Source organism: Vidua macroura, chromosome 2 (assembly GCF_024509145.1).
Source record: "Vidua macroura isolate BioBank_ID:100142 chromosome 2, ASM2450914v1, whole genome shotgun sequence".
Lineage (NCBI taxonomy): Eukaryota > Metazoa > Chordata > Aves > Passeriformes > Viduidae > Vidua > Vidua macroura.
The window spans coordinates 113,547,712-113,573,501 of NC_071572.1; the positions used below are offsets into that span (position 1 = coordinate 113,547,712).

The 25,790-nt window shown below is 37.0% G+C and overlaps 1 protein-coding gene across 2 annotated transcripts in view; it reads right to left on the reverse strand.

The window, feature by feature from the left end:
* The window catches only part of EPHA6 (EPH receptor A6), a 369,996-nt gene that overhangs the window by 173,737 nt on the left and 170,469 nt on the right, over positions 1-25,790 (reverse strand). For both annotated transcript variants that reach the window (XM_053970149.1, XM_053970148.1), the window contains exons 4-5: positions 18,546-18,701; positions 10,160-10,495 (exon numbers count right to left, since the gene is read on the reverse strand). In XM_053970149.1, the coding sequence (XP_053826124.1) occupies positions 10,160-10,495; positions 18,546-18,701 (492 nt within the window). The remainder of the gene's footprint in view (positions 1-10,159; positions 10,496-18,545; positions 18,702-25,790) is intronic.

Sequence of the window (25,790 nt, forward strand, 5' to 3'; positions counted from 1 at the left end):
GATATTGGATAAGCTGCTAAACAGATCAATAGATAAAACCTCCTGCAGCATGTCCCTAACCCTGCAGAGTGCAGCGAGACACACTTTGGAATGTGGTGGTAAACCCTTACAGTCCATGGTGGTGCCTTGGTGTGTTTGGAGCAGGGCTGGAGGTGTTGGGACACAACTTTCTTTTACATCTGCTCCCATGGGTTGCACCATGAGAAGCTATTCTCAGTGAAATTTACCTTCATAAATCTCACAAACTTTTTTTTTGTTTAGCTGAGATGAACCAATTTTCAGTGTTACAATGTGCTGTTTCATGCAGCAAAGGTACTGACACTGGCACCACTGAACCTGATTGTTTCAGGAAAAGGTCAAGGAGATGAATGCAGATTAAACTCTGCTCTTCTGCTCGAAATAATTTCCCAGCACCAAAATAATACACATCAGGGAAGTAAGTTAATACAGCTCTGCAGCCACATTTATTCTCTGTAAAGGTACAGATTTTCATCTTCCATGCTCTCAACCTGCTTCTTTGACCAAAAAAAAATTCACTCCCAATTTCAAGCAAGCATATTTAAAGTTAAATGCTATTCAACACCACATTAGAAAAATGTTACTTCCTCTATTTACTTTCTCTGAAGACTTCCTAGGTCAGAGTTGCATTATTTATAAACTGAAATCAATAGTTTATGTAAATTTGCATAGAGAGATGCTGAAGCATCAGTTAAAATATTTTCCCTTTTAGAATAAATTGTATCTATGAATGAGATATCAAAATTTCATCTCATGTCTACTTAGTGATATTTCTAGCTTGACAAAAAAATGTATGAATTGAGGGAAAAGACAAACTCATATTTTCTTTATTGTTGATAGACTGCAGCCCATCATCCTTGAACTGAATTTCCTCAATCCCAGTACTCCCCTACCCTACCCTGTAAATTTTTTTTAGATTTCATTGATCTTAAATTACAGGATAAAAGACAGAATTATTAGAAAATTTTAGAAGAACAATCTAATTTTGAAAAATAGAGCTTGGAGTTTAATACTATGTATATATGAACCAGTTACTGGAATCAGACAATTTTTTTTTTTACAGACAAATTTGAGCTAATATAATATAATGGTAATTCACTTCTAAACTGTAAAAGTCAGTATTGGAAACTGGCTGAACAACTTGTCAGTGGTTTACAGGAACATACAACTGCTGTTTGCCATGTGTAAGGAGTTAGAATTTATAAATCACTTAGAAAATGTTCACTAATATCTAAACATTTCAATACAATTATAGATCAAGCTCATGATTTAAAAGCAGTTTCACGCATTATTTAAAATAAAATGGAAAATAAAAGTTTAAAAACTCAACTTCCTATTCAGACAGAATAAGCAAAAAGATAATTCTTGCAAATGTAAATTCATTCAAAGAATTAGATTTAATTAACATTGCAGCAATTTATAAGGTTTGCCATTAATTTCAGCAGAAAAGTTGTGACTAATTATCCAAGTACTGAGGATAAAGGCAAAAGAACTAAGCAAGAGCAGAGGAGTGCTCAGGGAACAGGAGCAGAGTGAGGACTGCCTTTCATTTTTATCCAGTGGGACATCTGTAACTGACTGGTAGTGAAACAGCTTTGGGACATTAAATCTAATTTTGCAATTAGAGATTGCTTGTAAATATTTGCTTTAAAACTTCACTTTTAAAACACTGGGGGTTTAATGTAAAAGATGACATTGTTATTTCAAGAAAGAAATATGGCGATTAAATAAGTCAAATTTGCTGAATACACCTGTTTTAAAAAATTATTAAAATTTTTTAGTTTATTTTTCATACTATATATTCTTTCATTACCATGGCTCTTTCTTTCACTCAGATTTGCCATGGGAATGGTTTTGTGTGCCATCTTCATTCTCCTTGTGGCTATCCTGACTCTACATGTAGATAGCAAAATAAAATGCTTGTATCTGATGCAATGTACGTCACTTTAGCAAGTGAAAACAACAAAAAACAAAATACTCTGAAAAGCTAGTCCTTCACAGAATTAGTTGCACTTGCTCCAGGTCAAGAAGTATGAAAAGGATTTAAAATGGTTTTATTGAAAAAGTCCACTTTGGAACCTCTAGGCATGTCTTGAATATCTGATATTATTCCTGCTTAATTGAAGGTTTTAAGGGAAGCCTTAAAAGAAGAGAAACAAAGAAAAAAATGCATATTTAATATGCAAAAATCAGTTCTCACTGGAAACCAGACATTGCATGTTGGATGGAAATTAGATTTAGCAGATTATGAGAGTGGCTTTTTTCCTTTTTTGTCCCTGGCCAAGAACACATCCCCCAATCCTGACCCTTGTCTCACCTCTGACAGGTGAGGATTCACACTCAAATATGAAGTCTCACTTCAAATAGGTGTTTTTAAAATACAAGAAAGGGTGTTTTTAAATACAACATGCACTTCTAAATAAAATATTAGTTGTGCATACTCTGGCTACTATAAACTTTCCAGAAGAGCAATCTTTATTATTCATTCATAGGAGCACAGCATAAATTTTACCACAATAGGAAAACATTTAAATATGCAACACAGATATGAAGACAGCCAACAGATGTCTCTCATTGTTAGTCAGGGCAGAAAAAGGTAAAAGCACGTTATTAGAAATATCTTGAAGCTAACAGAGCTGTAAAATCAACTTCTAAAGCTTAGGAAACAATGTAAATTTGAATCTGCTCTCATTCCAAAGTGCACAATTTAATGTCATTATTGTGTATAAATTAAAACTATTTCCAAAATGTGAGCCTAAGGCAAATGCATAGGGAAGAGACAAGAGTTGTTGAGTGGAACGAAGAAACTACTATTAGGAAGCAAATTAATCAGGCAAACTGTTGAAACATTATTGCTTTAAAGACCCTGAACATTATCAGAATTGGTTTGTAATTTCCTGTATCTTTCATTTTGAACACACTCCCTAAAGATTTGTGTCAAAGTCATGAGATGTATAAACGTGAATTTTTTCAGATTGACCATTCATGATGAACGTCTTCCTTTACTACACTTAACCAAAATCACTACTTTTACCAAGAATGCAACAGAAATCATAATTTTGCTTATCATGCACTGTAAACACCACAGTTTCCTTTGGTTTTGTGTTGCTCTTGTTTTTTCTAGTTTGGTTGGCTGGTTTTGTTTTTTAATTAAATATCTTTCAGAAATGTTTTGGTAAACTTTGAAAACAGAAGGTTGTCTGAAGATTTTCCTGAGTTGGTCAATTAACATTTGTTGCAGAAATTTCTGATTCACTAATTCAGTTCATATCTGAAATACCTTGCTCCCTACCCTGACTAGAATATTCAGTGGTGATCCTTTCCACTGTGTATCATTCATTGTGAGAGGTACCAGATAACTGAAATGTGCTTAATTATCTTAACATGGTTCTTAGGCGAGTGTGGAGATAGCACCAATGAGCTCATTTGACATTCTAGTTAAAATCACCAAAATCAATAAATACACATTTCATTCTTAGGGGTTTTAATCATGTGCTGAATGCCCTTCACAGCTACTGACTACAACAGGAACAAACAAAATCAAGGCATATTTCTTATCTCAGTGCTGTGTGCCTGCCAGTTTCTTTGTAATGACTGTTTTACATATTTCTCCACAAATGCCCCTTTCACAAATTGAAATAAACTATTATTATTAAATATAAAATTGTTGCAGCACTTGGGTGTTGCATTTTACCACTTAAATCAGAAATCTGCTGAAAATGCATGTCATGGACAAATTGCTAATGGTTATGAATAATGGTGCACTCTGCAATGAAAGAAAAGATTACAGAAGCTGAAAGACCACACTGGTAAGTAAATTGTGAGAAAAAATACAGCATCGATTAACCTTTCCCCTTCTCATTCAAACTAGAATTTGATTTTGTTCTCCTCACTTGTGCAAGTGAGAGGAATGTATCTTAAAATGTATGCATTGGCTGACTCACTTATGGCTAATTCTGGTGTATGAGAGATGAAAGTAAATGCAACCAAGTTGACTTTTGCTGCCTTAAAAAAATGACTGGTCATCCAGATTTTCCAGCAGGAAAAGAACATATCTGTTAAAAAATTTATAAGCATTAAAAAAGTCATTCAGAAAAAAAAAAATCAAGATTGCTTCAAAAGCACTTTTCTCCTATGAATACTGTATAGTAATCAGGCATATGTGCAAAGAAACATCAGCTACAAGTAGTGTAGCTGTACAGAGATGACCAGCAGATGAAAATCAGTGATTAATAAGTATGTTGCACAAAGACCTTGGCTTTAAACTCTTAATTCTGGCAGACCTGTACAAGTTTAAGAACTGAGATGCAGGATTTCTTTCTTGTGGTTTTCTTTCCATTTGAAAATGCTTAATTTTTATACACACTGCTATAAATATGCATACATATTCATATCATAAACACACTGAATATTGTTTACATAATGCTGAATTCCTTAAAAAATGTATTGTTTAAATGTATTATCATGCATTTCAAGCTTTTTTTAAATATTGTACTTTTTGCTGTCTTCACATCACCTTCAGTATAGACGTTTACAGACTGTCCCTAGTTAGTTACCAAGAAGTTGATATTTCTCTTCAAATTTTTAACAAAAATAGCATCAGCAATGCTGACAACAGTGCAGTGTTGGGTGGAACTCTCAATGCAGCTGTAGATGTCCAGTAAACAAATGCCATAAAGTTCTTTTTTATTGTCATCTATGAAAATGTCATGTTCTTTCTCTCATGTGGGCTTTAAGCTCTAGCAATATCTGATGGAGGGTTTTGTCACTGTTTCATAACTGGCTTTTATTTGATCTGCTGTTCCAAAATCAGCCATTAAAAAGAGCTGTTCCTTTAGATTTATAAGCTATTAACATAAACAGTTTGGAAGATGGTTCAAAGGCGCTTCATCGTGTCATTATGAAAAGAGAGGCCTTCTTGACTTTAAAGTCACACATGACAACCTTCTCTGCAGAGATTTGAGACTCAGGGGGATAAAAAGGAAAGTTGACTTTTGATTAGGGTGAATGTTGGATGCTACTGTGGGAATCAGTTTAGGATGAATGAACAGGGATTCCCCCTGCCACCCTGGTGAGGAGCCTGAAACTCTACTGTCACCAGCCACAAGGATTAATCTTGATAAACTGATAACCTGTCCTCGTAGTGTTACTGAGACACAGCATGTCAGCCAGATGAGGCTCTCAACCACTTACACTATCTCCACAGTGATTATAATACTTCATGCCTTTAATTCATGGTGATACAGTCATGTTTATTCCTGGAAGAGACACCAAAATCCTTCCAGATATTTATCAACTCCCACAGCAATGAATGATAAGAGGTTCCTCTTTCTACAGACTGTCTCCACTGAGCTATAAATATGTCTGAGGAGCCACCTGTACTAGAAATAGACCTTAACTTAGTTAGAAAAAGGAATTAGATTAAACACTTCCAAACATTGGCAAGATTTTACCAGCAGATTAGGAAACATCACCTAGGATGTATCTGCCAATGGCTCACATAAAATAAGACGTATTACACAACAGAATCCTGACAGATTTGCACTTTTGGGTCTGACTGAAACTCTCAGCTGTCAACACTAGACAGACACAGAAAATGAGACAAGTGTTTAATCCAGTGGTAGGGTGTGTGCCCTCAGAGTGAAGCCTCTTGTGCCTAAGATTCTACCAGCTGGTAGCAGGTCTTTGATGTCAGAGAAACCAGAGTCACCCACAAACTGCAGAACTGAGCAAGGAGAAGACTTTCCAGGATGCAATGGCAGAAAGGGAATTTCTCCAGTGTAAACTTTCCACCACTTGGGATATGTCTCATAGTCCCACTCCTTGTAGTGTAAAGTTAAAACCCCCTCTGCTCTAAAGGAATAGAATGTATGAATGCACAGTGAGTGAAAGCATACATGGACTGTTATTTGGAAATAGGAACTACTGGTCTAAGTTCTGTTTTGCTTAATTATTCATGATTTACTACTTTAATTATGCATGAAAAACCTCAAGTACTTCTGAATTTTCTTTAGGCAATGCAGACACTATGGCATGCTAAGAAAGTTATATATTGAGATGTCTTTTCCTTCCATTAGTCATAAGGGAACCATAAATCACAATTCAGCATATAATTCTCTGCTTCTTCACACAATGATATAAAATTGATTGAGCACAATTACTTTGTACTCAGCATATTTACTGCTGTATAAAACTTCCTCTCATAAAGAAAGGGAATCCAGGCACTTTCCTGAACAATAGCATTGTTAAACATTTTTTGATGAGGCTTTTTGTGAAAACATGTTTTATCTTTCAGTTGTTTACAAATCACTTCAGCAGTGATTTGGGAAAGTGCTTTAATATGTACTAATGTTCCTTCTTGAGCAGGAACTTTGCTTAAGTGCTTTTCTGAGCAGAATCTTGTTTATCTGTCCATTTATCTGAGTTTAAAGTGGGGATTTATTCTGGTATCTCAAAACACTTTGAAACAAAGCTACTCAAGGGTAGCATATAGATCACTTCCCTCATCTCTCCATCTGCAACATTTGTACTTCCTAACCCACCCTGCCCTATCTTTGTTTGCCACACTGGCTGGACAAGACACAGCACATGCTGTGCTTGCTCAAGACCATAAATTGATATATTTTCTTGGCTAGCCAGTCAGCAGGCAGACCGAGTGGTCAGTCAGCTGGTGTCTAATACAGAAAGCAACCCTCACATAGCTGAACTTTGCTTTTCAGCTTGCAGACCTAACCAAGGGCTTGGTGACTGAAGGGTCATTCTTCACAATTCTGCTGTTATCAAACTCATGTTGGCTAATGGGTTCATATTTCTTTGTAGTGCCTGACAGACAATGTGGCCACAGAAATTTTGTTTCCTAATGAAGCCAAGGGTTAAAAACCAAACCCATGGATGTCAAACTTATGAGTCCTTGTATAAAATTAAAGGAAAAGGTAATCAATATTACCAAGCGAATTTTACAAGACTTACTCATATTAATGTTAGTAATTTTTGGGTTTTTTTTTTAGTATTTGATCAGGTCTGGAATGCTTTAGACATCAAATTACAGAGGTTTAAGGGATGCAGTTTGCAAAGCCTTTTTAAAGTGTTACATTCCTTCAGTCTGCTCCTTGTCACTGTTAAAGCTGAGTACTGCACTTAATCTTCTTGATACTTGTGACTGCATGAGGAGGCAGTTAAGATTTTAATATTAGTTGTGGTAGGGCTCTGTGCATAAAAATCAGCTTGAATCACTTTTGAATTAGTTCACTTCTCCTGTCAGCAAATACTTCCCCTCTTTGATGCTCTCAGACTGCTCTCTTCACTAATGTGGCAGAATACAATTCTTCAGTTTCTGTGGATGCCCACAGAACTCGTCACTGAATTACTTTATTCAGCAATATTGTTCTCCAAAAAGAGAGAAAAGAAAATCCCCCGAAGAACAAGCTAATAATTTTGCATGTTTAATGACGAATCTGTTAATTTCACACAAACCAGTCAAAAGAAAAGGCCACTAGAAGGGAGTAAATCCAATATGCTCAAATAAAATAAAATTTAAAAAAAACTACTCTAAATGATTGTCGCTAACAGAATGGTTTGGACTTACAACAACAGAAGATTTTGGTGTGTATTCTTAACAAAGATATGACAACTGAATAAAACAATTAATGTATTTATAAAGACATCTTGCACTTCATGCAATATGCATACCAAAACCAATAAAACAGTATGTAGGAAAAGACTGCATATAAAAAGGTAGTATCAACATGGGATAAATATGTTGTGTGGGAATAATTTAGTGCACACCTGTATCTTTCACATTAGACACATATCAAATGAAAAAAAAAAATGGATTTAAACCAATATCTTTCTACTTCTGGAAAAGCAATCCTTGTAAAAATGAATATATTTTTGTTGTCATGTCATATGTTTCATCTTGGATCTTTGTTGATGAATGAATATGTGCACAAACCTGCAGCATCATGCAATAACTACTACCCATTTCATAAGAATTAAGATTGTAAGGAAAGACTGTCAACAGTGAGTTTATAATAAAATTTCTGCAATGTTCCAAAGCTTTAGTTCTACGGCTTACTTTTCTGAGGTTGGATACCCTACCTTTTTCTATATCCCTTGTTATTTATGACTAAAAGTAACTCAAAAAGATGTCCATTTTTCTCTCCGTACTTTCCTCCAACAAAAACTCTGTGAATTTTCTTCCACATTTCATACAACACTTGCATTTTTTTTCTTGTTTTATAACTATATAGGCACCATGCTTATAGTTTTATACAACTACACAGCCTGTATGCCTACAGAGATGTTTTTTTCTTTATAACTACATTTTATATACGACTCCATTTCATTTATTACAGTGCTTTCTCACACAAAGCTGTCTTTTTATATCCAGATAAACTGACAGATATTCTGAAAATCTGGTCTTAAATCCTCTGAAGCCTTTCCAATAGCATTTTTAGTAATGCAAGAATTATTAAAGGGAAGGCAAACAGTCTAGAGTTTACTGTCAGTGTGTCAAAAACTATCAAAGCATTGGTCTTTTCCCTGTTTTGAGTAAACCACAGAGAAAATCTATATCCTTAAACCAGGGACAGACAACAGCAAAAGACATTATTTTTTAAAAGCCTACCACTGAAACACACATCACAAGCTGTGTTCACACAGCTGTTATCCACTTTAAAAATGAACTCTATTTCAGGTGACTTCCACCTAGGCGAGCTTGGTGACTGCATTTAATACCATGGAGCAAAACATCCAAAAGGAAGTTTCCACAAGGGAAGTTGCTGGCACCTCACTTTCTCCCTTTAGTGAGAAAGGAAAAGGGAGATGCAGGTTTCCAACATGATACAGTGCCTCAGTGCTTCAGGCAAGTCTCAATGCAAGGCCTATATATCATTAGGCATCTTCTATCATTAGCTCTTCTCTTACCATCATGGACAGTGAGTGAGTGGGTTTTGTGCCTTTTCAAATCAATTTTCATGAATATTATTAGTATTACCATCACTGTCATTATTATCATCATCATCACAGCAAGCTGTTCATTTTTGTATGCCCAAAGGCAAACGAGTCATTACTTACTCATCGACAAAACTACTCGTCCCAGATACACAGGTAAGCAGATTTTTGCTAGGCTGATCAGTGAAAGAACCCAGGGCCTTCCCTACAAGTGGAACATAACAGGATGCTCCTGAACATTAGCACTTTTACTTAGCAGAAACATATCATCAAATATGTTCTACTGCAAACAGCAGTTCTGCCAGCTCAGTTCCTGTTCTGCATTAAACACTTCAGCTGCAGTTGCAATGTCACTGCACAGCAGGTGAAAAACATTTCTGGAACAAATGTCAGCAAGGGATAATTCTGAAATAACCTTCTTGTCTACAGTTACACAAGCCAGAAGAGAGCAGTGCTATATGGATTGCATTGTTGCTAATCTATGATGCTGTTTCCTGGCACAGTAAGTATTTCTAAAGAAGAAAAAGTTCCAGAAATAAACAAAAAATAGAGAGCTCTTTTAGTTTCCCATGTTCCTCACAAAGTTTCACCTTGGACATGAATTCAAACTGAAATGGGGGGCAAGAAAAAGCTCAAAACAATAATGCGAAGTTTATAGTTAAAGGACTAAAAAAGAATCTATTAGGATAGCGCGCCTGAGGAAATGGTTCATGCAGATGCAGAAGAATATTACAGTGAGGCAGGCTGTAATAGTGCTATGAAGCACAGATACCAAAGAAAGTGAGTTCACTTTCCCTCTGCCTTCGAATTGTGGAGCTGTAATGGATAACCTGTGGTGTTTTACTCTTGCAAAACTGAAGTTGCAAAAGCACCAGACAGACTCCAGCCCTGATGAGCTACTGACACAGCTGGTCTCAGTTGGCTAAAGCCTGCACTTCATTTTAAATAGAAAGGTATGGGTTTGTGCCCTGTGTGACGGGGTCAAGGGCCACCTGCCAGAAGCATTTAATGACAACGCATTCCCTCATCAGCAGAAGCTCAAAGTCCTCACGGAAGGCACTTAAAAAACATTCAGCAATCTGCAAAACCCCCTAACCACTGGCCCAGGCTTCCAAGAAATGCGGGATCCCCCCCGGCGAGCGCCCGGGCGGCAGGGACACGGCGACAGACACGCAGCGCTGGCACTCACCGTCTTGGTCTGTGGTGACCGTGATGGCTGTGAACTGCTTGGGGGAGAAGCTGAGCTCCGAGACGCCGTTGGTGGCCTCGATCTCGAAGGTGTAGTTGACGTGCGACACGAAGTCCAGCACGGTCACGGAGGAGTTGGTGAGCCCCGTGTGCCGGGGGATGAAGCGGATGCCGCCGCCGCAGATCTCGCACTGGCTGGCGTCCGAGCCGCACTTCTTGCAGACCACGCTGTAGGTGAGGTCCTTCCTCCCGCCCGTGTCGCTCGGGGGGCTCCACTCCAGCATCAGAGCTGTCTCGTTGATGTTAAAAACCACATTCCTCGGAGCAGAAGGTGGCCCTGCAGAAAAGGAGGGGAAAGCCTGGTAAGCCAGTGTTATCTTCTTTGGAGAAAAAAAATTGCCTTGAGGCAATTATTTGCGAATAAGAGCTACATTTCAATGACAGATTCAAAAAGTTGTCTACATACAATCCTTGAAAAAAAAAGAACAGTAAATCGGTGACATCATAAAAAGATGAACGATAAAAACAACTTAGAATTAACTCAGAAAGAATTTAAGGCAACACAAAAAAGACTTGGGAACGTCAAACCTAGACTAGATAACACTAATTTTCAATAAATGGCTCTTGATGCTGTGGGATACTGAGGCAGAGCTCTAACCACAAAATTTATATCCTTATTTTATGTCTAGTAATGTAGGCCTTTCTGAGACTTAAAATCTTTAATGTTTTTTAAGAGACAAATTGAGTAATAAATAAATAACAGCTTTGGAATAAAGACAAGAGGTTAAATTGTTTGTATTAGTTTTGCACTGCCAGATATTTCTTTGCTGCTGTTCATTAACAGGGTTAGGTGTCTTGGCAACAGGCCAAGACTATTAGGCATAAGAAACAGTTTACAAGTTTTCTTTCTTTCCCACCTGGCATCTCATCAGCATCAGGATAACAGTGAAGACATCGACTTTTCAACTTAAAGGTCTAAAAGGATGATCAGGAAGCAGGAGAAAAAGTACTTTAAGGCTGTGAGGAGGAATGCAAAGACAACAAGCAGGTGTCAGAGCTGTCTGTGCACTGCCAGAGAACCACAAGTGACCCACTTCCAACTTCCCTCTCATCACACAACAGTCATGGACTGTCCAACAGGTTTTAATCTGCTTGCTGACTTACTGTGTAGGATCACATGGAAATCATATATAAATATATAGCATGATCTAGTGATTGTCCCCGTACTGAGCAGTGGTGAGGCACCTCGAGTCCTGTGTCCATTTCTGGGCCCCTCACTTAAAGAAAGTCATTGCGGGGTTGGAGAATGTCCAGAGAAGGGCAATGGAGCTGGAGAAGAGTCTGGAGCACAGGACTGATGAGGACAAGCTGAGGGAGCTGGGGGTGTTCAGCCTGGAAAAAAGGAGGCTCAGGGAAGATCTTAGTGCTCTCCAGTGACAGGAGGGTACAGCCAGGTGGGGATTGGTCTCTTCTCTTGGGCAACGAGTGACAGAAAAAAGGAAATGGCCTCAAACTGTGCCAGGAGGAGGTTCAGGCTGGACATCAAGAAGAATTTCTTCACAGAAAGGGTGGCTAGGCATTAGAATTTACTGCTCTCAGAGGCAGTGAAACCAAATTCCCTGGAGGTGTTCAAGAAACCACGGGATGTGGCACTTAGTGCTGTGGTCTGGTTTACAAGGTGGTGATTGGTCTAAGGTTGGACTTGGTGATCTCTGAGGTCTTTCCAGCCTTAACAATCCCATAATTCTATGATTCCATATCAGATTCCACAGTCTAACAGAAGAACTTTACCACCTAATTATTGTTTAGATAGGAATTAATGAAGGGGTGAAAGGAAAGAATTGTTACAGGATATCTGAATCATCTCAATTTTATTGTATTACTCTTCTTCCACTTAACATGTTTCAAGCAAGCACTTACAGATGTATGATTTTCAAAATCAATTTAGAAGTAATCCCAAAATAAAAATTATTATAAGAAACATGGACTTGGAAAAATGTGAAGCCTTATACTCCCAGCGTTGATATATGTGAGATGACTGTGGTAAACACTGCTGCTGACCTCTGGGGTTTTTGGGCTGAATGAGTTGAATAAGCATTATATTCCCAGCTCTTAATAAAATCACAGTGCTTCACCAATGGTTAGCAGAACTTGGAAAACTTTCAGCTTGCTTTGCAGCTTTTGATGATTTATAAAAGTGCCAAGAGGACTTAGGCATAAAGTTTTGATTGAGACACTGGCAAAATTTTGAGTGAGCTTTTCCTTATTTCAGAGTTTCTTAAGCAGACTGAAAGGCTACAAGAAACGTTTGCAAATGACACCAGCTAATTTTTATACAGCGTGTAACATTCATAACTTTTAAGTGATGGCTTTTATTTACTTATGTGGCATAAACATGGGTTTAAAACCTGGAATGTTTGTAAATAAAAAAGCTGGTATTGTGTGGGAGTGGCTAATGTGAATTATAAACATTAAACTTTTCTGTGGACTGTAATTCAGCCACTTTTTCATTTCTGGTATTTACTTGTAACTTTTAATAAGAGAGTAAACTTTGCCCTGAAATAAATGATGAGTTACCTGCTGGATTTCACTTGATATTTAAAATAGATGGAAGTGTTACGCTGCTTTGAATTTTTTTAGTGAATAAGAAAGTTTAAAATCTTTTGAATGGATGAGCATTTATTAATACATTTATCTGTCCACAGTTTATGGTTAATAGATCACCAATCTTCCCATAAAATAACTATGAGGATAACAGTTCTAGCTACTCTAGAAAACAGTCCTGAGATTGGAATAAGCTAAAACCAGCACACATTACTTCAGCTTCAGTTCTTATTCTTTATATTCAGAAGACAGGAATAATTATGTTTCCTCTAAAACCATGCTGTGAGAATTAAATAATGACTGGATCTTAACAAGTTCCCACTGTTAAAACCATGGAGGAGTTTTAGGAATATGGAGGATGAGCCGTAATCGCACTTCCATATGTGCATAACTTTAAGTAGATGAGTAATCCCCTTGAAATAATTGGTAATATTAATGCACGTAAAACTAAGCAGCTGTGTAATTGCTTGAAGGATTGAAGCCAGTGTTCTAAAACTGGCTTAAATTTAATCTTACATAAACTATAGATAGTATGACAACAGGTCATCACAGCTCAAGTATTTTTGATATTATTTCATCAATTTTGGCAGGCCCAAACAGGAATGAATATGCATCTGGGCAATAGGAGGGTTTTGTCTGGCTTTGTGGATTTTGATTTTCTATCAGATTTTCCTTGTACTATATGGAATGGCATCTATAGGAGAACCAATACAGTAAATAAAATACTCTTTTAAAAAGATATTTTTTTCTTTTGTACTAGAGAGTGAAACTTCTTATAGTCATGGTTTGTGACTTATTTCTCAGTTGTAAGAATAATCACACATTCTTGTGCATTCACATTTCAGTGAAAAGCAAAACTATCGATTATGTTAGAGGTGTATTAAAGTATATGACTGTCCTCTTGCAAATGCAGGAAAAACCCACAAATACACTTCATACTCAAGGCCCCTCATGCCAATTTGCATGAGGATTAAATAGCTTTTTAATTGCTGTTAAATTATGCCAGTTAAATTGTGATTTCATGCAAATATTAAGCTGTAATGACACGCAGTGAATCATTTACTAAGATTTAGAACTTGGAACAAAGAGAGACAATTAATTGTAATCCTCAGATTCAGCTAAATTATGTGTCACTGGGCTTTTATGAATGTGGCCTGATTGCTTTGTTATCATTTATAAATTATACAAAGATTATTTGGCACATTGGAAAAAGCTGGCAGCAATAACCCTTCTGCAGACATCTGTATGCAAAGCTCTTGTGGTTTTCCTTATATTGATTTTTAAGAAAAACAAGTATATTCGTGAAAATAAGGGATCTTTTCCTCACAGTAAAATTCATGACTTTGAGTTTTATGCGAAAGAATAAAATACAGTTCAGATGGATGAGCATTATAAAAACAGCAGCTCTTCTGCTGAGAGGGAACTCAGCCAGAGCATGAGTAATGTCTTTTGCTTCATTTACAAGTTACAATGAGGAAGTATTTTGACACTTTCTGTGGAGGAGACTGGCGTGGATGTCTTATGGTGAAGCAGGTCTACTCTGAAAGCTACAGAGCTGAGTTTGTGCCTCATGCAGTGCTTTGCACCTCATCTCCTTTTATGTATTCTCTTCCTCTCTGAAGGTAAAGTGCATTTTCCTGTGTATGGAAGGAAGAGGAGCAAACCCAGCACTGCAGAAGTCTGGTGAGGGCAATGCAGTATTTTACACACTTGAGAGTGAAGACTGTCTGAAAAACAAATTGTTACTTTAAAGTAAGAACTGTCCATTATACACCATTGGACTCTTAGAATTTTATGTCATTTGACTACTGAAGTTACAGCAGAAGGGCAAAGATTAACCATCACCTTAGGATACTCAGAATCAGCATCTGGCTGTGCCCCTTGAGTTCATAATTGCATTTTGATATGTAGCATAGATAAATAGTGTCACTTGATATAGAATCACATTTTCCGCTTTTCACTTATTCTTTTCCTGTGAGGCAGGCAGGAAGAATGGAAGCCAGTGACTGCAAACCAATATCCCAAGTCTGAGCATAAGGTTAAATTGCAAAAAAGTGTGTGTGTGTATATATATATATATATATATATATACACACACACAATAGAGGCAGTAAAGACTTCAAATGTGCTGCCTGATTTTGCTGCTGAAATTCAGTGTTGACTTAAAAATAGAGGATACACTTTGTGGCAGAAGTTATTGAACGCAGCATAGGTTTGTCAGGTTCAAATTGTTTAAGTATAACATTAAAAGAGAGGAATTCAGACAACTCAGACAACCACTATAAGCCTGCCTGACCTTGAAATGATGGATCAATTCATCCAATTACTTTATAGTGGGAAATGTTAGATTTTATGTACAGAGTAATCAGACAGGGGATTAGATATGATGCTATTTGTTGCTCACTGTTTATGCAGAGATTTCTGATAGAGTACTTGCATATGGCAAAGAAATACAATAAGAAGGAAGAGTAGCAGTGAGAGATTGATAAGAAGTGTAAGTCAAATGAAAAGAGCCTAGGAGAAGGAGATTAACAATATATTCTAATGTAATTTTCATTCCTCTTATTGAAATTAGATTTCTATTATGGTGTTCCGCAAAGTGAACACTCTCCTCTACAAAATGCAGCTACATAAAGTAAAAATGGGAGCTGTACAATTTTGTAAAAGCACACAGTACTTTCACAGAATTAATTAAAGTGGATTTGAAACTCATCTAAAAGAAGTGGATGCTTGTCTTAAATCAAGGTGTTTTTTTTTTTTCCCATAATGCTACATATGCAAGTTTCTCAGTACTGAGGAAGAGCTCTGGAGTGAGGAATACTGCCTAACCCCATACTGCCTAGCCCTATACAGGAATGAAAAGAAAAAAAAATATCTATTTTAAGCATATTACCTTGCAGGACATGGGGGAGCAAAGAAAATGGGCATCAATGAAGTCAGTCAAAATATTTGAACATGAAGACATTTGTAAGGGGAATCCACTGTTCATTCAATGTTTCATTTAAGAATATCTCTCCCTTCAAAGGTCCCAAGAAAAATTTCTGTTTCTTATGTCATGTCTCACATGCCAAGATAGAAATCTGAAAATGAATATGGAAAATGCAGATCTTTCCCAAAGGTGGTTATGTAAAAATGGCATTTCATTTCTGCACAGCATTTTCTGTCTATTTAGTCAAAGTTCTTAATTTTCTTAAAACTTTTCAACTCCTTTTATTATAGTAAAACATGACAGTTTGGAAGGAAAAAATCTAAATTCCACTCATATATGCATCTTTGTTTATTAAATTCAAATTAGCCACATCTGCACATATCCACCAAAAGCAGTGAGGTTGTATTTATGACAGAAACATAATTTTAATAACTGAGAGACTAATTTGAAAGCACTGGGGCTGAAGATATCACTTAGGGAATAACTTGGCCTGAAGACTCTCCATTACTGCTGATGTGCAAGGTAAGAACACAGTCTGCCTGTCAAGCTCCAGTGTCATTAGCAGAGCTGACAATTAGTGAAATAATCATCGTTGTAGGTGTAAGATGAATACATCTGCTGTGTCAATCAGTGATGTACTGATACCTTGCAGCCTAGGCTGAATGGAAGACAGTGCATGGTGGCACTGAACCAAGACACCAGAATGTGCTTCACTGTCTCCTTTATTTCTTCCTTCTCCCAAGCTGAGGTGAGATGAGGCACTGACATCCTGTTGTGGTTGATTTTTGCCCTGCCTCACCTCACTCAGTTACTTTGGCTGACATCCTCAGCAGGAATGTGGAGGTCTGGCACCAAGTTTTTCCCGACAATTTTCACCCAAAGCAGCTCTCTGCACTCACATTTGTTAAGAGATCAGCAGGGTGTTGAAGTAACTGCACTCTGATGCCACAGGGCTCTCATGCTCTTCCCTACCTTATTAACATTTCAGGGTATCAGGGCTTAAAATTGTGCCCTGAAAGATAATTATGGAATCATAATGCCACGTTTGAGTAATTTTTCAAAGAACTCTCTTTTGGCGATGAAAAATCAATGACTTATAAATAATATGGAGCCACATCTGCATAATGTATGTACCCTCTTCCCAAGCATGAAAGTGTCAAGAACACCTGGGATGTTTTGACTCTGGAAGTAAGCTTTTAATGGCCTGTGCTTGTGGCATTGATTTGAGTGGAATTCTTTGTAATCCCCATTTTCCTGTGGGAAGCCTGAAAGGATGCTGTTTATTCCCTCACATACTTCATGCAAAATGCCAGGCCTATGTGATCTGCTCCAGAGTGAGATGGGACTGGGGGACACTCTCTGAACCCCAAGCCCCTGAGGTACCCAGAGGCTGGGTCTTACCTTCCCCCTGAAAACCCTCTGGTTAGATTAAACACTTTTCTGCCTTGGGTCTGAGGAGTGCCATTTTCGTGACCATCACCCTCATGAAGTGGATGGACAATGTCTTGGTTTTGGTAATGACCCCAGGGCCTATGAATTTGTAAATCAGCTTTAAATTATCAGGTCTATTCCAAATTTGCCCAGTTCCAGTGTCAGTGGAAAAAGCAGCATGAGCAGAGGAAGTAGCTCAATTAGTTAGCTCAGTTATTTTTTTGTGATCATGCATAAAACATCCCAAAACACAGCTATGCACTGATGGTTATTGCAACAGCACTTTGTCTTTAGGGCTTTATATCTTAAAAATTTTGTATACTTAATATGTCAAAATATTTTAAGAATTTAACATGCTGGATTTTTAGAATTCTCTTAACTGTGGCACAAAAAGCACCAAGATCAAATCCTCCACCTAAAGAATTAATAAAGTGTTATACCAAAAACTGGATGTCTTAGAGGATTCTGCAAAGTCTTTAATCACCTTTATTAAAGATGTGATTTTAATAGCCTATTAAAAGACAGTATTTTACACACAGCTTTTCAAATACTGCTGTTTGTTCCAGTTTTTAAACAGATATAGTTGCTTTACAATCAATAAATTAATCCCAGTGGGTAATGAATCATGAACGGAAATCTATACAAAATATTTTATTAAGTGGTAAGAAAACTTATGCTATGTATTTCTAGACAAAAGTCCATTGATCAAAGTAATAAAAATCTTTTCTCAGAATTTCTGCCCCCAGAATGATGGGTATTAGGTTTGTCTTAAGGGCAAATTTAGGTTAGTCAAAAATCACAAAATTATGCATTCTAAAATTCATCTCAAAAAATGAATTATCACAATTGCATAAGAGGGAATAACTCTCTGTTAAAAGAAGGTGATGGTGCAAGAGGTTTAAATGATATCTCATTCTGATTTGATATATTTTTTTCCTTTCTAAAAATTACTTTCTTGTCTTTTTTAGAGCATTAAGTTTTTAGTTGATTGTGTGGGGATATTTGTCTGATACTTTTCATTTAAATCTTAGGGGACATAAGAGCATGTTATATCAGTTTTTTTTTCCTTTACATGGCTCCAGCTTTTTGAAAGTTTTTGCACCAGCAAATTTTCAAATACATAAAATGCACATTACTGGTAGTGAAAACACCACATTGTTATCTATGTCAATGATTACACTTCCTCCTCCTATTATATCTCAGAATTACAAGTTCAAAAGTCACCAAACTAAGAAACCTGGGTAAGTTTGGGGTTATCTAGACACTAAGCAGAAATGTGCTGTTTGAATTTTGATTTTAAAAAAAATCTCTTGATTAGCAGGAATGGAATTCTTCACAAACTTATAGGTTTTGGGGTCCTTTTAATACAAAATCAAATAAAGGAGGCAACAGAATTGCCAACACTGGTAATGAACAGACTTACGGGTACATGCCATAGTTGGTGGGTCCTTCTCAGCTCTGAAATAACCTTTCTCACACTGACAGACAGAAGTTGCTTCTATGTGAGTCAAACTGTGTGGAGGGCACTTGGAGCACTTCACATTTCCAGCAAATGCTTTATAGAATCCAGGCCTGCAAGCTGCAAAGTAAGAAGACACATTTCATTAATAGAAGAAAATTTTGGTCATAAATAAAATCTGTTCCAAGCAGTAATAATGCTGCTTCTTTCCTTTCTGATACAGATGCTTTGATGATACAATTTTTGATATTTTTCATTTTGGTATACGGATTAAAAAAACCTAAGAATCTGTTCTTGGTATATAATGGGGAATTGTTAAGAAAGATAACTCCCCAATTTTTAGTCAGTCCTCGGTGCTGCTTGAAATTTTCTCTGAATAACTTCACTACTATCACTAAACATTATGTATGTTTTCTCCACATGTATTAACCAAAAAGACAGTATAATTTCTATATCTGCCAGAGCTGTTTATAAGGCTTTCTTACTGAAGTAACGGACAACTTGCAATACCTAAAATATTTACCCCCACAACTCCTTGATGAGACAGGGATGACATCCCTAAATATTTATGGTTGGTCTGACTTGCTTACAGCACCCCAAAAAACCTCTGAGAGCGGTTGACACCAGAGGGTGGAGGATGAGGAAGGGATGAAGGAAGAGATGAAGGAAGGAGATGCTGACAGCATCCAGCACAAACCTGCACAAGCCTGAGGCTCTCCTGATTGGGTTGGGAGACAACCTGGAGAGCAGCCAGCCTTGGACAGGGAATGCTGGGATGCTCAGAGCTCATCACTTCCCCAGTTACTGAGAGCTGGTGTCCCTGCTGTTCTTAACCACAGCACAAGCTCACAAGCCTTGTTTTTTGCTGGCATTTAAAGCAGAAACAAGTTATTAAAATAAATCTTATCCCAGATCTCTTGGGCATGGATACTGAGATATTATTTTAAAATCATCCTCAGACTTCATCACACACATTTAAACAGAGATTTCTTTCTTTTCCTGCCAGCTACAGCATTTGCACATGCCAAGCATGTGTTGCAGTTTCTGTCTTCTGGTTCCCCATATGAAAACATTAAAAATTAAAGAGTAACTTAGACATGTGCAGATTTTACAGGCTCCTTTTCCTCTTGACTCCTCCAGTAGTACAATGGAAACCAGCACTATAAATATAATTTTTAGGTTCCATGTGGCTTTTTCTCACTTTGACATATTCAAGACTAATTTCATTACACTGCTAGAGGAAATAGGCAGTACTTCCTTTTCTTGTAATAAGATACAAAATGATTTAAAATTAAGTGTTTTTAAAAAGTACCTCAAAGTATGCATTTAATGGATTCAGTGTCAGTTCATAATAATTGAGTTATTAAAAAGTATCAACTCATAGATAGCATATACAGCATCAGTTTTTCTTCTGATTCCGAAGGCCTTTCTTGATATCAAAGCAGTTTCAGTAGCAGCTGAATGAAAAGGAGTAAGATGACACTGAAAAAGATAACACTTGATTGCCTCTCAGGACCCAAGAGCCAATTTTTCAAATGCAATTTCAAGAGCTTAATTTTGACCCAGCAATTTCAGCAGTTCTCCTCCTAGTGTGCTGTTCTGACTTTGCTGAATAGACATTAGGGAGGTATCCTGCCCTTCTGTCACCGACTGGGAAAAAAAAAAAGGATTTCTGGTGTTAGAGATAAAAGGGGTGGGAACAGCAGGGATTTTCCCCTTGGAAGTAGACTACTGGCCTGATGCAATTGTGATTATAGTGAGTGGCAATTTTCCACTGATTGGAAAGGCAGCAGGTTTGGTGCAGGGAAGAAGGCAGCACTGTAGACACAGGCTGTAGGCACTGCCTCCTCTCAGCTTTGCTGGAAGGCAGAGAGGAGGTAAGGCAAAACTGGGAGAAGGGTGCTTGCCTTCTCCCTCCTTATCTTCTCATGCCCAAATCCTGCCCTGATAAATATTAAATTCTTGCTTTATTTCATATGTGACATTTGTGACTAAAGGGCTGACAATTCCAGATTACAGTTTCATTCAAAGCAAAATGACTGCTCTTTAAAATCCTTATTACTTCTGAAATTCATGTCTGTCAGTTCTGAAATCATTCCTTCTTCCTTTCTCTCTGCCAAACAACAAATTACTTTGGATCAAAAGAAACACAGATTTCTCTTTCAAGAGCAATATTTTGTATAAAATTAAAGAACTTCACTATTTCAAAATAAAACTCAGGAAGAAGATTTATTGCTAATTAAAATAAAAAGCAAATGTTTTATTCTGAAATGGTAGTCTCTATTGTATTTAAAGCAATTATGTTTTTGACGTGGCAAGTCTTTAAAAAAAAAGCACATACATACTCATGGAAAAGGTGGAGGGAAAAAATAAATGGATTAAAGTAGATAACTTTACTTCTTCTGAATTCAACTCAAGTACATCTATCCCTTAAGTCAAGTATGTATCAAATTCTGTGGCAAAGAAGCTACAGGGATACCAGGAAAGCTTTCAATTGAGAGGTTTACAAATTGAGGGGTTTCAGTTGAGAGGTTTATTTGGATACTTCCAAATAAAAAACAGCCCTTCATAAACAAGATACAGTAACATAAGCTGAAAGCCCCAAAATGATCACAAGCTTGTGAAAACTCATCCCTCTGGCTAACTCAGAGCTGACTGCCAGCATTCATGGTGAAAGAAAATAAACTGTGTCAAAGTCAAGGAATATGCAACCTCAGTCTGAAATACAGCACTTCAGCTGCTATACATATCTACGCTTGGACTCTGACAACAATTATTGTCTTTCAGTGGCAAATTAACCAAAATAATTACTAAATTTACAATTTTCCACCAAAAATCTGCAAATGATTTCTAGATGACTACCCCCCCCCCCAAAAAAAAAAGGGTCTGTCTTTATCTCTGTTACCACTGAGTATTTTTTCTACCTTCCAAATCACTGGATGACATTTTGTTTCCCATAATGTCTTCTACCACAGGTGACTTTATGAGTTAATGATTATAGAACTGTATGAAATTTGACTTTTGTAAAGCCTGGGGAAAGACAGTATATTGTCTATAAGGTTCAGTAATTAGCAGAGTATCTGAATCAACAGTTCAAAGACACTACATGTTTCTCCAGTGAAATATGAGTGACTAGGCAGAGAAACACTGATAATTTAATTGGCTTCATAAAAGAAAACACATCTGTAAATGTGCTCTGCTGCACATTTCACCAGGATTTGACTGTGAGTTTTGGAAACTACAGAAGTTTCGTAAATGATTTAATTTTCCTTATTTAATGTTGAATAGATGGGATTTAGTTTTGTTTGTTCACTCCATGGCCACCTGAGGGTCTTTTGAATTGCCCAGTCCAGTAAATAAGGCCATGGCTCCATCACTCCAAAACACAGCTGTGGGCTCTCTTGTGGAAGAGTCTTTACTGCTCGAGGCTCTTATAGACACAAAACCCAGAAAATAAATATGCAGCAGTCATCTGGTCATAAAACCTTGTTCCTTAAAAAAAAAAAAAAAAAAAAAAAAAAAAGGCAGCAGCATTTTCACTGTTCTGTGGGAGCACATCATTGTCCAAGATTCCAGTTTTCACTTGTTTCATTTTCACAACAGCTGAATTGACCACTACAGTTCTAGTTGAAGATGAGTCCAAAGGAAACTTAGGAACAACTTTTAGGTACTGTTGGTCTGTGGGTGGGAAGGTATTTGTCATGAAAATGGATTTTTTATAGATTGCTGAGAACTCATCAATCAAATTAAATCAAAGAAGACTCTGTTGTCATTTACAATGAATGGCAACCGTTGGTAGCCGTGCAAGAGGTGTTTTAATCTTTCTGCATCACACACTTTGCTGTGCATTTCCACTTCATACATTTTTTTAACCTTGCTTACTGGATCCCGCTAATACCCTGTGAGACTGGTATCTTTCATATTTGTTATATTCTGAATTATTTCAATTTTAAAGTCCTCTTACCCCTCTTCCATCTGCTCACTTTATAAAAAAGAGCAATCCAATAAGGCCTGTTCTATTCTACCACTCTGCAGAAAGAAGGAACTATGATATTACTTTAACCAATTTATATTTTAGTAGAAGTGTCTAGAAAAGATAGAAAAGAACATGAAAAAAGAATGCAGTGAAAGTTGGATGCTCCATATTAAAAAAGGCAGAATACAATCACAAAATCAAGATTAGGATATTACAGAATTAGGACAATAAAGCTATGAGGGCAACCTTTGATTGTGAGCACTATCTGGTTAAATAATCTCATCTTTCTCACATGATTCTTGTTTTATTCAGGTCATGAATGGACTGTGAGGGGGATTCACTTTGGGTCGTGTTCAAACTGATAGTGGGACTGTGCAGCATGAGTTGCTAGAAACCCGAGGAAGAATCCAGTGGAGGAAGGCCAGCTGTCACAGATTATAAATTATCAAACATGCTGGTTAGTTCAAACTACAAAAATAAAAGACATCATGGTATTGAGAAAGCAAAGCTCCAGTTTCATTTAGCTCCTACACAGAGTAAGGATGGGACAGGGGACACCCCTAGCAAACTTAATGACAGAATGACCCAACTTTGGGGGGACAAAAGACTGATCTCCCTTTTTCATTTGCAATAAAGTTGATAATTAATATTTCTGGGTCCTATGGTCTGCACTTAAATGCATCTGTGTTCATATGCTGCAGTCAATCTCTTCTCCTGCCAATATCTCTGCTCTCTAATATTTCTAGTCTTAGATTTGGAGAACTGATAGGAGCGTTACTCAAACCCTTGGCATTAGAGAGGAGCAAGGCAGAGGAGACAAAAAGAGGCAGGTAGAAGGCTGCTTCTTCAAATATGACTACATAATGACAATAGGCAAATGAAATTAAATATTCTTCCTCTTTGTGCTTTTCTTTTTATCCCCAGTGACTTTTCTGTTATTCCCACATTTCAATATCCTATGGAAGTTTTTTAATGAAAATTATTAGAAGAAATGACAAAGGAGATAATTGCCACCTATCAAACAGTATTTTCAGTTCACATCAGTGCAATTTTTCTCTGTATAAAACATTAGTTTCAACAAAATAACTTGAACAATTATTCAGGTCACATAGGATGTTTTAAAAGAATGTGAAGTTTATAAAAAAATACATACAGACAAGATATTGATTATATTAATTTTATCACTGCCTGTCATACTAGGTACAATCCAACAACTCATCAAAGAGCTGGGGGCTGTGCTACACAGCCCAGGTGAATCCTCTTCTGCAGAGACTCATTTTTGTTCTACTAAAACAAACAAACAAAACCCCTAAACAAAACAAAAATGAGCATCCTAAATGCTATAATTTAAGAATATGATTCTAAATGCATAGATACTACTCAAAGAAGGAGATGAAAAATGTTTTCAATCTTGATAAACTCTTATTCACTTAATTCTTAGAACTAGGTGATTTTTTTTTTTTCCAGACTAATACAGTAAATAAAACTTACTACTACAACAGATAGATGGCATGTAAGGGCATGTTCCACCGAATACAGAATTAGCAAAATAGTGTTCCATTAAATACAATAAATCAATACAAATTTAACAAAATAAGCAGTTGAAAAGAGGTTCATTTCATTGAAATATCAAGCACTGAAATCCAGATAAAGACCATCTCCATAAAAAACCCCTGTTGATAACTCAGGCTACGCAGCTGCAAAGAGGGGCTGCACCCTTTTCAAATTACCCCTTAAAAATATTTCACAAACTGTACTCATGACTCAAGAGATTTTTTTTTTTTTAAATTTGCTGTATTGCAACTTCCAGCAGTTTTGTGTGGTTTTAGTTCAGATACTTCCTAAAGTCTCACAGCAGTGCCAAAATGGCAGCAGTGACAAAAATGGCTGCAAGACTGAGGTGCTTTATCAGTGATGGAAGAAGAGACACAAAACCAACTTCACTGATTTGTGCTGCTGATTCTGTGGTGGAGATCCCTGAAGTCCAAAAAATTGGTTGAGGTGGGAACTACAAACACTCAAATGCACTGTTCCACACCCAAATTAGTCTTTATTTCTGTTGATATTTCATGGATATACCCCATAGAAAAACTAATTGCACAATTAAACAGATTTAATAAACCCTTAAAGGAGACAGTAAAAATACTGTGTTCTATACTGCATAATTTTTAAAGGTGCATCACTGTGTTTTAGGAAGATAGTGAATGAAAGGAATCAGTCAGGGTAATTAGGGCACACAATAGAAATGGTAATCGAGGAACATGATATCAGAGAAAAAGGAGGGAAGTAATTTCCTGCCATATATCAGTGCATACTCTTGGGATCAGGAAGGTCTTGCAGGAAAAGAATGGAAGGAAAAGATCATTACAGCTGCAAGCAGCCATCTCCAGCATCTCCAGCAATCACCTTTAAACAGAAAAGGAGAAATGTAACCCTGAGAACACTTCAGGGCAATGCAAAACTTACTCACTGAGTCCTCCAATCTGTCCACAGTAGTTGTGAAAACTCTATTTTAAAGTATATCAGTAATGCTTCATTTCATTGTTCCTCTTTACTTTTTAATCATTGTTCCATTGTTGAAATTAGCTGGAAGGACTTTTGAGGGGAAAGGATACGGCAGGAGTGTGGTAAGTTTCTCAACACTGCAGTGAATGCAGCAATATGAAATATTTATTCTAACTACAGAAGGAACCTGTGTTTGTTGGAATTTCTCTGTATTATTTCAAGAGGAATTAGTGTCCAACTTCTCTTTTCACAGAACCTTTCATGCTCCTGTGTACAACCTATCAGAAGACACTGCAAACAGCCATTAGACCATATCAAACATTTCTTTCTGCAAGAGGAAAAAATGGTCTGAGTAGATCAGATGCATTTTGTGGCTAATTCCTTTGCACATTATCTATCTCCTGTATTTGTTGGTGAACTCAGTTACAGAATCATCATCTTCTGGCCTGAAAATAATAACCAAATGCTAGAAAAATCCCTCCCTCTATTAGAAAGATTTAAAGCGCCATGTACAAAAATTGCTCATTTATGGAGAGCAGTGTGTCAATCATATTATATCAAATGCTCTCATATATGTGTTATTCTCCCTCTCTGTCCCTTTTATTGGGACATAGAGGGAAAATAACACATATTATTACATATCACATCAACTGTCATTTCCGTTGTCCCTCTCCCCATTTTCCCTCCTTCTTCCCCCCAGTAAGCCTTTCTGTTTTCAGCTCTGAACA